Genomic DNA, 12,925 nt, shown 5'->3' with positions numbered 1-12,925 from the left:
GACTTCTGCCGAAATGGTACCTCATATGAACAGTTACCTTCCCACCTATTCAACCCAGGCTGTTAGGCTATAAATTCAGAGGTTTTGCCTCAATTTTTAGCACCGAAATCTGCATACTCTCCCCTCTCTCTTCTACATATCTGCATTGTTTTCAAGCAAGCAAAACGCAAGCATCAGTGTGGTTTACTGCCGTTTGTTGAGTTCGATGAAGTTCTGTAATTTTCATTGCCGATATTACAGAATAGTTGTTCCATTCTATCCTGGGAGTAATTAATCCAGCGAAGTTGGGCAACAGCGAGAGGATTAAATTCCTTAAGGAAACACAATTTTCTGTTGGTCTCGGAACGTTATTCATCTGATTCTATTTCCGTCTTTTGTTTCTGGTTTCGTTTTATTTTACAGAAATTATATTTTCGAATACAGATACTAACAATCAATTCAAAAGCTCAAGAATGTTTTCTTCGAAATAAAAAAGAAATGACAATTATTTACTTGTCAAATAAATGGGAAATTATAAAACCGCAAAATATCATTATGGCACGACTAAACCGATAAGTGCACATTTGTTAGAGCTCGCACAAGTACCCAAATGGACAAATATTATGAAACACGACCACAATTACCAACACCATTAGATAGTATAATATGAATTTGTATTATAATTTTGATATCATTCTTTCAAATATTTTCTGAGTTCCTCAGTATAACAATTTTCAATTTACATGAGATTAGCATAAAGAAGTTGATTCCAAGTATCAGGAACACCAGGAAGACACCAATGTGTACAATCCATGCCTTTATACCTAGGGCTTCCATAAATTGAAGGATGGCCATCCACTCTATATTGTGACATTTTGCTTATGCTCAGCAAATGAACTGGCTTTCCTGTTTTTCCCAACACTTGGTCCAACAGCATATTTGCTTGAACTTTACTTCCACACCTTAGCTTTTTTATGGGTTTCTTTTCTCCCCAACATTGCATTTTATTGGTCTTTCTCCCCCATTCGGTGGCACTGTTAATAAAATTTATTAGACAAATAAAAACATTAGTATATATTACTCTAATGGAAGTTGGAAATTCTTATTTAATTCTGTTAAATAATAAAAAAACTTACTTGCTGTGATCAGGGGAGATACCCTGGAAGAAGACCTGAACTTTCTTGAAATTAATGTTGTTGGAAACCCATCGACCCCATGTTACCAATGCTTTTTCGTAAGCTTTTAAACGATCCATATCTTTCCGCACGTATTTCCCATCTTGAATCACATCCCATCTGCAAAAATTAGTACCATATTTAGTGTATATATATATATATATATATATATATCTTTTTGTATATTAATGTATAATATACATATAATATACTAGTACATGTTTTATACCTACAATGTATATTTTTGTATGTTTGACTAGCGGCTGTAATTATAAATATATTTTTTATATACTTGGCTAAATATGTTAAAAGACCAACAGAATAATAGGGTTCAGAGTGAAGTAAAAATATCAACTCCCGAATAGAAATAAGATCATATGATAATGGACGGATGAGTATTAATAATGAGAAATTTGTAACTCACGGTTGTTTTCTTCCAGTGTGAAGCCACCAATGCCAAGTATCAAAGATCAAGATGTCATAACCCATCCACAGCTTTGACGAACCTGCAACCGAGTCTAGCTTTAGCACTCTTTTTGATTTCTGCCTCACTATGTCAACCAGCAGTGCATTTCTCACGTAACTCACTGTCACTTGCTTCGACTAAATTCAATCAAACATTAAAATGGAGGGATTATTAGCAATTATAATATATTTGACACTGACAATATTGAAAGCCATATGTTAGGGAGAAATTAAAAAAAAAAAAGAGGATGGATGAATCCAGAGGCTAAACTAGTGCCAGATGCGGACCCAGGATCCGATGGTCAGGAGGCACCGTTACATTCAATATTAATTTATCATTGCTCTTAAAGATTGGTACGGTGGCCTCTGTTAATATTCAACTATTTCTTGAAGACATTTACAAGTATATATGGAGTTTTAAGTTTTCCAGTGCTAGTGACCCTTCTCCCTACCATGTAGGTCCGCCTCCGACCAGAACGGATTAGTAGGTTAAGTCGGTTCACTTATATATACTAAAAGAGTTAAAAATATGTATATATAATAGATCACATCAATTTCGAACAGTTAAACTCTAAATTCTGAATTCGCCTCAATATGAATACTTACGGGTATAGAAAAAGTAGACACGAGAGCTCCATTTCTGGTGACATTGTAATATGCACGAGGGAAGGCAGAATGAAGCATGCAAGCCAAGGATTGCCATTGATTCAAGCTCAACGAATCTCCCACGAAAAGCACCTTCTTATTTTTAATTCTTCTCACGAAATCCTTTCCATCCCACCTACGTATCCAAAAACCCAAAGATAAAAACATTTTTGTTAATGTTTCATTGGAAGTGCGTGTAATAAAAGCATAGTACTATAATAAATGATTTTCACACGAGATCACAAGATTAAATAATCTTCCATTCATTTAATACTCAACGCGGGAATACAGCACTACTTGTCAGATTAATATTCATCAAGTTCACAAATGACAAGAAACTACTCCCTCCGGTTCACAATAAGTGACCAGTTTACCATTTCATTTTGGTTCAAAATAAGTGTCCAGTTATGTAATCAAGAAAAAATTTAATTTTTTTTTTACTCTTTTACCCTTATGTGCATATCCCTAAAAAGTTTTCTCACTCCTCACTATAACTATGTGACCAATATTTAATAAGGGTAGTTTAATCATACTAGGTATTTTTGTATCTGATTTAGCATTTTCTTAATGGGCGTGCTAAAAGGAAACTGAACACTTATTTTGAACCGAAGGGAGTATATTATTAAGAAATGGACCTTTTGTTTAATCATTTGCTTCTCGAATTTCAATCACTCATTTCATACAAAATACCTAAATGGCTAAAGACACAATGCACGAAAACTAATACTCCTATTATCGAGCAAAACCTGTCTACCCTAGAAAAACGAATATTTACAAAGCACGATATAATAGATGAGACAAACTTCGTTCCTAAGTTCTCATAATTTTTTTTTTAAAGCTAAAAATTTGAATTTCTATAAATTAAACATACAGTTTTTCTTCCCGCCGCCCAAAAATTTCTTCTCTTTGTCTAGAAAATAATACTATAGGGAGTAATTAATTACTCTTTCCTTAACCGGAAAAATGAATTACATACAACAGCTGCTCTACTGATTAATCTTTAAATAGAACTAACAAGATGCTCAAACATTTAGGAGATGATAAACATTTTTTTGTCTGACGTTTCAAATTAAAGTTAATTATCATATCTACTATGGAAGTTTGATTTTTCGCAGATAATCAAACAGTTAATAAAGCTAACGATTTAACAACCATTTTTGAAGCCGCCCCACAATATTTCAGTTTATGCTCCGTTATGATCTAATGAGGCTACTATGAAATATTCACTGGACCGCGAGCTCTACTATTCTAGTTCATAATTTCTCTTGGCTATATGATTAACCCGGAGGAAAGATTAAGAACTCAAGAAATACTAAAGAGTCTTATGAATACAAAAGAATTTCAATTGCACTCATATTCCTTTACCTGGTCAAGTCACAATTTCGTGGTTGCCATCTATACTCGAGATACGCTCTGTCCGGTCTGCCATTCCTTACACAATCAAACTGCTGCAAAAGGAATGGACAATCTTTGGCATTATAGAGTGGGTACTTATAATCTAAAACCCATCTTCCATCATAAAAATCGCACTGTGCACCCATATTTTTAGGTGGCAGCTTCTTTTGCTTGGCTTCTGCTAAATCAACATTATTGCTAATTGAGCAAATAATGTTGATTATCACTACTACTTTCACAAACCAAGGGAAAAACACACAACCCTTCATGTTAGAAAGTTAAGGGCTGATTACAGAGAAAAAAACGAAAGCATAAGGTCAGTCGCTGCAGGTAATGGTGGAGGATTTAATGTTGTGAGATTTATGAAGAAAAGGGAATAATAATTAATTAATGAGCGTCCATTTGTCTAATAAATGACAGCGTAAAAAGAAAGATATAAGGGAGATTTAACAAGGAAGGAGAGTGTGGTTTATGCGTGTAAGCAGTATGCACCACGTTCGTTAAATGCGGAATATTGGGGAGTAAAATTGGCGGTTTAATTTGCTTTCTTCCCTAACTGTAAAACGTTTATTATCATAATTCCGGATATTATGTTCAACACATCTTAGCGATCTAATTATCATGTAAATACTGAAAAAAATCTAGTTACATGTAGAGATATACATCATGTTTAATTTCTCAAAATCGTGACTAATTATGGTAAAAGGAATATATAGAAAATAAGAAATAGATAATATATTGTATAGGGTAAAATTGGTTTATAATAACTGATCTAATGATAACAAGACACGTGGAATCATACACAAACAAAAGGCAAATCAAGTAACAACCAGCACCTGGAACAGCAGCTGCAATTGACATCGGATATTATAATCCCCGAAGGGAGCATGGTCCGGGAACAAAACTAATATTTGCCATCGGATAGCATTCAATGAAGAATATTTTCTAACATTAAATGGGATTGGCATTCATGGCAATACCGTTACATATTGATCAATAGCTCCTTTATTATCATTTAAGTGGGTTTCATCCTAGGATCTTGTTTCATAGGCATAGCTATAAATACCAGGCTCAGCTACCATTATAAGCACGAGAAATCTTGGAAACACATAGGCTGTACTTCATTTTCGCTCTCAATTAAACAATTTTATCTTCTTTTTATATTGTTTTTATTTCTGTCCTCGAAGACATTGCGCTCGGAGCTAGGCTCGCCATCTTCTTCAATTTCAACTGTTAAGTCTTATGTTTAATCTTATTTTATTATCATTTTTGGGCCAAATCAATTCGCTTGTCTATAAATCCCGTAACAAAATTAACCGTACCATTTTACGGGTAAATAGTTTGGCATCCACCGTGCGGCTTAGACAGTTGCGTAATTGCTTTGACCTTTACGTCTATTACTAACTTGTTTGATTTTTTCTTTAGCAAGAAGTCAAAAATGGCAGCTAACGATGTCAACATCAGGCACAACGTTGAGGGACATGAAGATTTTCCTTAACTTGAAGATTCAATCAGCGACCCGTAACGAAAGGAACGAAGCAACCCCGGTTCGTAAAGCGAAATACATTTCCTCCCGACATGTGCGAGAGCCAACTCCCGATGACGCGGAGGAGGAACATGTCGTGAAAACAATGAAGATCTTAAGAGAGCAGCAGAAAGCCATCATGACCCATCTCTCAAGGCAGGATCGGGTGATGACAAAGTTAAAACAAGCGCTGTCAGGCAGTTCCAATAATGCGAGCGGAAGGGGCCCGATTCCTCCCAGCACTTCTGTGAATCAAACTACTCAAAGGATTGACAAATTACCCCAAGGGGTGAAGTCGGTTTTGATGGCGCCGGGGGAGCTGGTAGCGGATCTGGCAATGACAACGGTAATGATCCCTTCAAAACTGAGCTTATGAGGTTTATGAGGGAAATGAACGAATGGATGGATCAAAGTTCGAAGGAATATCATGCCCGAATGGATCAAATTCCGGGTGCACCACAAATATTAAAAGGCCCAGATTTGAAAAAATACACAAAATTACATTCAAACTTAGCGCAACACCAGAGTTGATTCCGATCTGGCTTAACACGAGATCGAATCGGTCCTATCAAAGAATTTTGGTGAAACCCTCACGAAGGGGGCCCTTATAGGTATTCGCTATTATCCGAGCATTCAATTAACTCATTTGAAATACTTGCAGATTCATTCATCAAGACCCATGCTGGGACGAGAAAGGTCCAAGCCAGGAAGGCAGCCATATTTAGGATCGCACAAGGTGAGTCTGAATTGCTGCGAGAATTCGTGATAAGATTGTAGAAAGAGAGGATGTTGCTACCGGTTGTACCGCACGAGTGGGCAGCGGAGGCATTAACAAAGGGTTTGAATCCGAGAATCTTCGACGCCTCCCGAAATCTGAAGAAAAGCTTGCTCGAATTCCCAGCGACCACATGGGTGGATGTCCATAACCGTTATGAGTTGAAACAAGAATAGAAGACGATCAGCTCGGGTTCTCGAAATCAACCAAGGGACGGGATTGAGACAAGAATTAGGATAAGCTCAAAAGCGATTTCGATAGTGACATTGTTGAAGAATGGCCATCTCAGGGAGTTCTTGAGCGACCAAGCTAAGAACAATTATGGTCGTAGCCAGGACAATGTGGAGCCTTCAAAGATAGCAGAAGACCCCCTTTGGTTTACTATCAACATGATTTTAAGAGGGAATGAAATTAATGGCGTAACATTCTCGGCGGCTAGAAAACAAAGATATCAGTGACCCACAATAATAGACTTCGGGAAGTCACAGAAGATGACATCACTTTCACGGAGGAAGATGCCGACAGAATTCAACTGCCACATAACGTCGCCCTGGTAATTTCTCTCAATGTCTTACATTTAAAGATTAAGTGTGTTTTGGCTAACCCATGAAACTCAGCCTACATCATTCAATAGAGAGTGCTGGAACAAACAAAGTTAACTGGGAGCTTCATTCCGGCAACAAGCTCCTCATAGGGTGTTACAACTCGAGGAGAGATCCTGCTGTGCACGAACGCCGAAGGGGTGACTAAGACCACTTTATTCAAAGTGGTAGACGGTGACATGGGTTACAACATAATCCTCGGAAGGCCATGGATACATGAGATGAAGGTTGTGCCATCAACATATTATCAACTGTTGAAATTCTCGACCCCGAAAGGAATCAAGCAGATATGAGGAGATCAATCAGCAGAAAGAGAGATAAATGCAGTGTCGATTTCCAGCATCAAAGGGAAAGAGCCCAGCAAATAGCAATCACAAGAACCTACGCCTTCTCCCTTGCTAAATGAAGATGATAGAGGCGAGGAGTCATCGGAATCCCACCAGGTGCCGAGATACTTTCAGGTAACAGAGGGGTTAGATGTAACCAAGTCCATTGCAGAAAAACTCAAGCAAGTGGCTTTATTCGAAGAATTCATGGAAAGGAAGTTTCACTTGGGGACAGAGCTCAATCCCGAGCTCAGGTCAGGATTTACTAATTTCCTTAAAACTAACGTCAATTGTTTTGCATGGTCGCATTCGGATATGACAGGTATACCATTAGGGGTGGCCGTGTACAAGCTAAGCCTGGATCCAAACATCCAATTGTTAAGGAAAAAGAAACGTCCAATAGCCGAGGTCAGGAGTAGGTTTGTTAAAGAAGAGGTAAATCGACTACTTGACATTGGTTCAATCTGGGAGGTAAAGTACCAAAATGGTTAGCTAATGTAGTTGTAGTTCCAAAGAAGAATAACAAGTTTAGAATGTGCGTAGATTATAAGGAATTAAATAAGGTATGCCCTAAAGACTCGTCACTGCCAAACATTGATCAAATGATTGATGCAAAACCCGTGCACGAGTTAATGAGTTCCCTTGATGCCTACTCCGGGTACAATCAAAACAAGATGAACCTTGAGGATCAGGAAAAAACTTCGTTGATAACTAACTTTGGAACATATTGTTATAATGTGATGCCATTTGGGCTTAAAAACGCCGGATCCACTTATCAAAGGCTCGTTAATAAGATGTTTGAGAAACAAATAGGAAAAACAATCGAAGTATATATTTGTTGGCCAAGTTCAGATGAAGTTTTGAAGAATGACAAACGAACTCAGTCATTGACCAGGTTCATCATGTGAGACACATTGGTTATCTACTTATACATGTGAGATGCACGTGAAGAAGATAAGTCTCAAGGATCAAGCAGCAATATCATCTGAATTGATCGAAAAGGTTGCATAAAGGATGAGGAGATGAAGTCTCCTAATGTGAAGAGAACTAATCCGGATCAAGGATAAGGGTTGGAGTTTGTATTGTTGTAGGACTCAAATTCGACAAAGGATCAGCAATTGAATCTCAATCAAACTCTGATTACTAACTCATTAAATAATAATGGTTGTTCTCTTTTACAGGTGTTGCACAAACGCAGAAGTAAAACTAAATTGAGAGCAAAAGAGCGAGGCAATTTGGCAAGCAATTTATGTGAAATTCAAGTGTGCATTCCTGAAGCTACTTGGACAAGATAGAAGAACCAATTCTATTGTGTTTATTCTTATTCTAGTTCAATTGTAGTAGGTGGTTTAAAGTTGTACCTTTCCAGCTTTCATAGAAGCAATTGTATTAGGTACTTTGAGTATTCAAGTTAGAGTTAACTTGAAAGTGTCGCAGCAATTGAGGTTGTGTGCCACACTGGGATTAGAGTTTAATCCTTAGGTTTACAAGAGTTTTGTAAATGCTGTTTTTGGCTCAGTGATTTTAGTGGAAGTTTGGGAAAATCCTACTGAGTAGTAGGTCGTGGTTTTTTCACCTTTTGAGCCAGGTGTTTCCACGTAAAAATCTCTGAGTTCTTTATTTTATGCACTTTTAATTCCGTAAACAGTAGTAGTAAGTACACCTACAAGAACCGGGTTCTTCTAGAGCGAAAATTGGGTACCACACAAATCACCCCCCCACTCTTGTGTGGTATTGACGTTTAGAACATCAATTGGTATCAGAGCAGGTTATCCTTGAAGAGGCTATCACCTTAGAAAAAAGATTAACATGAGTGCACCACCTGGGAACTGGGAAGGGCAATCCACTGCTAGACCTCTACTTTTCAATTGTCAATACTATTCTTGGTGGAAGAACAGGATGAGAGATCACATCATAGGGGAAAACTATGAACTTTGGGACATAGTCACTGATGGTCCCCTAGCAATCACAAAGAAGAATGCTGAAAGAGTTTGATGTGCCAAAGACAAGGGCTGACTGTACTGCTGAAGATCTGAGAAAGTGGGAGAAAAATGCTAAGGCCAAGAAATGGCTGGTGTGTGGACTAGGTCCAGATGAGTACAGTAGGATCCAAAGCTGTACTACTGCTAAGGAGATATGGGACACTTTGCAAGTGGCCCATGAAGGAACACCTCAAGTGAAAAGATCAAGAGGAACATTGCTGTATTCTCAATATGAGAATTTTACTATGAAGGAAGGAGAAACTATCCAGGAGATGTATACTAGGTTCACTACACTGACAAATGAACTTAAGTCTCTTGGAAGGGTTATTCTTGAAGAAGACAAGGTTGAGAAAATTCTGACAAGGGTTCTGCCAGTCACATGGGAAAGCAAAATCACTGCTATTCAGGAATCCAAGAATATTGCTACTCTCAGACTGGATGAACTGATTGGAAATCTGACTGCTTATGAAATGAGAAGGAAAACCATGAAGATGGATATACCCAAGAAGGAGAGAAGCTTAGCTCTCAGAATTGCTGAAGGTTTAGATCTGGAAGATGATGAGATGGCTATGATCACTAGAGATTTTAAAAAGTACCTGATGAGAGGAAAGGGTTCTTCAAGAGGTACAACCTACAACAAGACAAGAGCTCCTGAGAAACAGACCAATGAGGGTTGCTACAAATGTGGTAAGACTGATCACATGATCAAAAACTGCCCTCAATGGGAAATTGAGTGGAAGAAAGAAAGAACTGAACAAAGGAACAGGAAGAAGGAGCAGGTTCAACCAAAAAGAAACAAAGGTTCAACCAAGGCTATGGTTGCTGCTTGGGGAGAAACCTCAGATGAAGACTCAGAAGATGAAGCTGAAAAAGAGCAAGCACTGATGGCCATTGGAGAATCAGATGATGAACAAGAGGTAAGTATTCTTCATCTCAAAGACAAGATTAAATTCTTGTCTAAAGAAAAGTTGGCTGAGCTATTACTAGATTTCATTGATGAATCTGAAATAATTAACAATGAGAAGGAAGTTCTATCTAGGGAATGTGTGATCCTAAAAGCAAAATGCAAAAGTCTAGAGTCTAGGGCAAATGAGAGTGATAACAAAAATGCTGAGTTGAAGAACCAGGTTCTTGAACTTGACAACAGTGTCCTAGAACTTAGGTCTGAAAACCTAAAACTGAAATTAGGAACAGGAAAGAAGAAAGCTGATCACACATATCTCACTCTAGAAGAAAATTTGGGAAAAATGAAAGATGAACTGTATAAGAAAGATGAATTCATCAAAGACTTAATGGAAGATCTAGGAAAGATGAAACATGAACTAGACAGAACTTGCAAGTGGAACAAGGCTTCTGATGCACTCTCCTGGTTGCAAGAGCATCACAGTAGCAACAAAAGAGGACTTGGCTATGGGACTCAAGCTCCAAAATGGGATCCTAAAAGCAAGTACCTCACACTTCCTGAAAATAAAATCTGCACACACTGTGGTAAGACTGGCCATTACAAATATGAATGTAAGGCAAAAGAACAAGCCAGTCAAAAGAACAAAGCTTTTGTTCAAGAAAAAAATAAGCTGCCTGGATGGGCAAGAAGAAATTTGATTCACCCTTTTGCTTATAGAAAGGAACCCAAAATAGTTTGGGTTCCTAAGACTAACCCCTGATTTTCTTTTGCAGGTCCAAGTGAAAGGAGCCAAATATGGTATATGGATAGTGGTTGCTCAAAACATATGACTGGGGACAAGGACCAGTTCCTTTCACTTGAGAACTTAAAGGGAGGTAATGTCTCCTTTGGAAATGGAAAGAAAGATGAGATCATTGGGGTTGGAAAGGTAGGCAAAACAGATTCTCATTCCATAGAGAATGTCTACCTGATAGATGGCTTGAAATATAGCCTAATAAGTGTGTCACAACTGTGTGACAGAGGTAACCTTGTGGCTTTTACCTCCACCAAATGCTTTGTGATTAACCTTACCACTGACAAGATTGTTTTGCAGGGAAAAAGAGTTAACGATATTTACATTGTAGATTTGTCCACTCTTTCAGAAAATGAACTCACTTGTTTAAGTGTGTTGGTTAATGATCCCCTTCTGTGGCACAAAAGACTTGGTCATGCAAGTCTAAATCAGCTTAACAAATTAGTCTCTAAAGACTTGGTGATAGGGTTACCTAATATCAAGTTCAAGGAAAACAAAGTTTGTGAGGCATGTGCAAGGGGGAAGCAGGTAAGGTCATCCTTCAAAAGCAAGAAAATGGTAAGTACAACCAAGTCGATGGACTTGGTCCATATAGATATATGTGGTCCAATGAGAACCATGAGCAGAGGTGGAAAGAGATATGTAATGGTGCTAGTTGATGATTATTCTAGATTTACCTGGGTTCTATTTCTAACCTCCAAAGATGAAGCATTTGACATGTTTTCTGCATTTGTTAGAAAAACTCAGAAACAATTAGGAAATCAACTTGCCTCCATTAGGTCTGATCATGGAACTGAATTTGAAAACTCAAAGTTTGCTGAATTATGTGATGAAAATGGTATAGATCATAATTTCTCTGCCCCTAGGACCCCTCAGCAAAATGGAGTAGTTGAAAGAAAGAATAGAACTCTTGAGGATATGGCTAGAACCATGCTACTCTCTAGTAAATTGCCTCACAGCTTCTGGGCAGAGGCTGTAAACACTGCATGTTACTAGACCTCTTGTTGAGAAAACTCCCTATGAGTTACTTAAAGGGAGAAAACCAAACATATCCCATCTTAGGGCATTTGGTTGCAAGTGCTATGTGCACAATAATGGAATAGACTCCCTAGGTAAGTTTGATCCCAGAAGTGATGAAGGAGTGTTCTTGGGATATTCTTCACATAGCAAAGCATATAAAGTGTTTAACAAAAGAACTTTGTGTGTTGAAGAAAGTGTGCATGTAGTATTTGATGAAACTAACATTCTTTCTGAGAGATAGGAACATGAAGATGAAGCCATTGGATTGGAAAAGACTTGACTGAAGCATCAACTCAGGTTAAAGTGGCACCAACAGAAGGAACAGGTGATGGAACAGGTTCTTCCATACAGTGCAACCTGACAGGGGGAAGAAATCAAAGAGGAATTGAGATAAACTTATTGAAGGAACCTGTTCATGATCCTGTTCCTCAGCAAATGGCAGAAACATCTAGCAGAAGCCAGTTGGTTGTGAAACCTCACAAGTATCAAAGTTCTCATCCCATTGAGAACATTTTCACTGATCCAACATCTGGAGTTAAAACCAGATCACAATTAAAGAATCTGTGTGCTTTTGATGCTTTTCTATCTATCATTGAACCTAAAAATATTGTTGAGGCTTTGTAGGATGCAGATTGGGTAAATGCAATGCAGGATGAGCTTAACCAGTTTGAAAGGAGTCAAGTTTGGCACCTAGTACCAAGACCCAAGGACAGATCAGTCATTGGTACAAAATGGGTCTTCAGGAACAAACTTGATGAAGATGGAACAGTTACAAGGAACAAGGCAAGATTGGTGGTCCAAGGTTACAGCCAGGAGGATGGCATAGACTATGATGAGACTTTTGCTCCAGTTGCAAGACTAGAGGCAATCAGACTTCTCATAGCCTTTACAGCACATATGGAATTTACTCTTCATCAGATGGATGTCAAAAGTGTCTTCCTAAATGGCTATCTAAAAGAAGAAGTGTTTGTGAAACAACCTCCAGGGTTTGAGAGTAAGGAATGTCCTGAGCATGTGTACAAGCTGGACAAGGCTCTCTATGGACTCAAGCAGGCCCCAAGAGCATGGTATGAACGACTGTCAAAATTCCTGCTGGAGCATGGTTACAAGAGAGGTAAAATAGATAGTACCTTATTCTTAAGGGAAAAAGGTAAGGATCTCCTTGTTGTGCAAATTTACGTTGATGACATAATCTTTGGGGCCACCACTGACAAGCTAAGTAAGGACTTTGCAAAATTAACGGGGAGTGAGTTTGAAATGAGCATGATGGGTGAACTTAACTTCTTTTTAGGCTTACAGATCAAACAAAGTCCAAATGGAACAATGATCCATCAGCAGA

The 12,925-nt window shown here is 38.2% G+C and overlaps 1 protein-coding gene across 1 annotated transcript; it reads right to left on the bottom strand.

The window, feature by feature from the left end:
- Nucleotides 1-525: 525 nt before the first annotated feature.
- LOC109217810 (protein trichome birefringence-like 43) lies at nucleotides 526-4,007 on the bottom strand. Its single transcript, XM_019382084.1, has 5 exons — nucleotides 3,630-4,007; nucleotides 2,226-2,400; nucleotides 1,579-1,757; nucleotides 1,116-1,274; nucleotides 526-1,013 (listed from the first exon to the last, which is right to left on the bottom strand). Exons 1-5 carry the CDS (start codon nucleotides 3,926-3,928, stop codon nucleotides 719-721), a joined length of 1,107 nt encoding a protein of 368 aa, XP_019237629.1. The 5' UTR covers nucleotides 3,929-4,007; the 3' UTR covers nucleotides 526-718.
- Between the last annotated feature and the right edge of the window lie 8,918 nt (nucleotides 4,008-12,925).

This window comes from Nicotiana attenuata, unplaced genomic scaffold (genome assembly GCF_001879085.1).
Source record: "Nicotiana attenuata strain UT unplaced genomic scaffold, NIATTr2, whole genome shotgun sequence".
In the NCBI taxonomy this organism is placed as follows: domain Eukaryota; kingdom Viridiplantae; phylum Streptophyta; class Magnoliopsida; order Solanales; family Solanaceae; genus Nicotiana; species Nicotiana attenuata.
The sequence above is the reverse complement of the archived record's forward strand: the minus strand, read 5'-3'. Positions and strand labels throughout refer to the sequence as shown.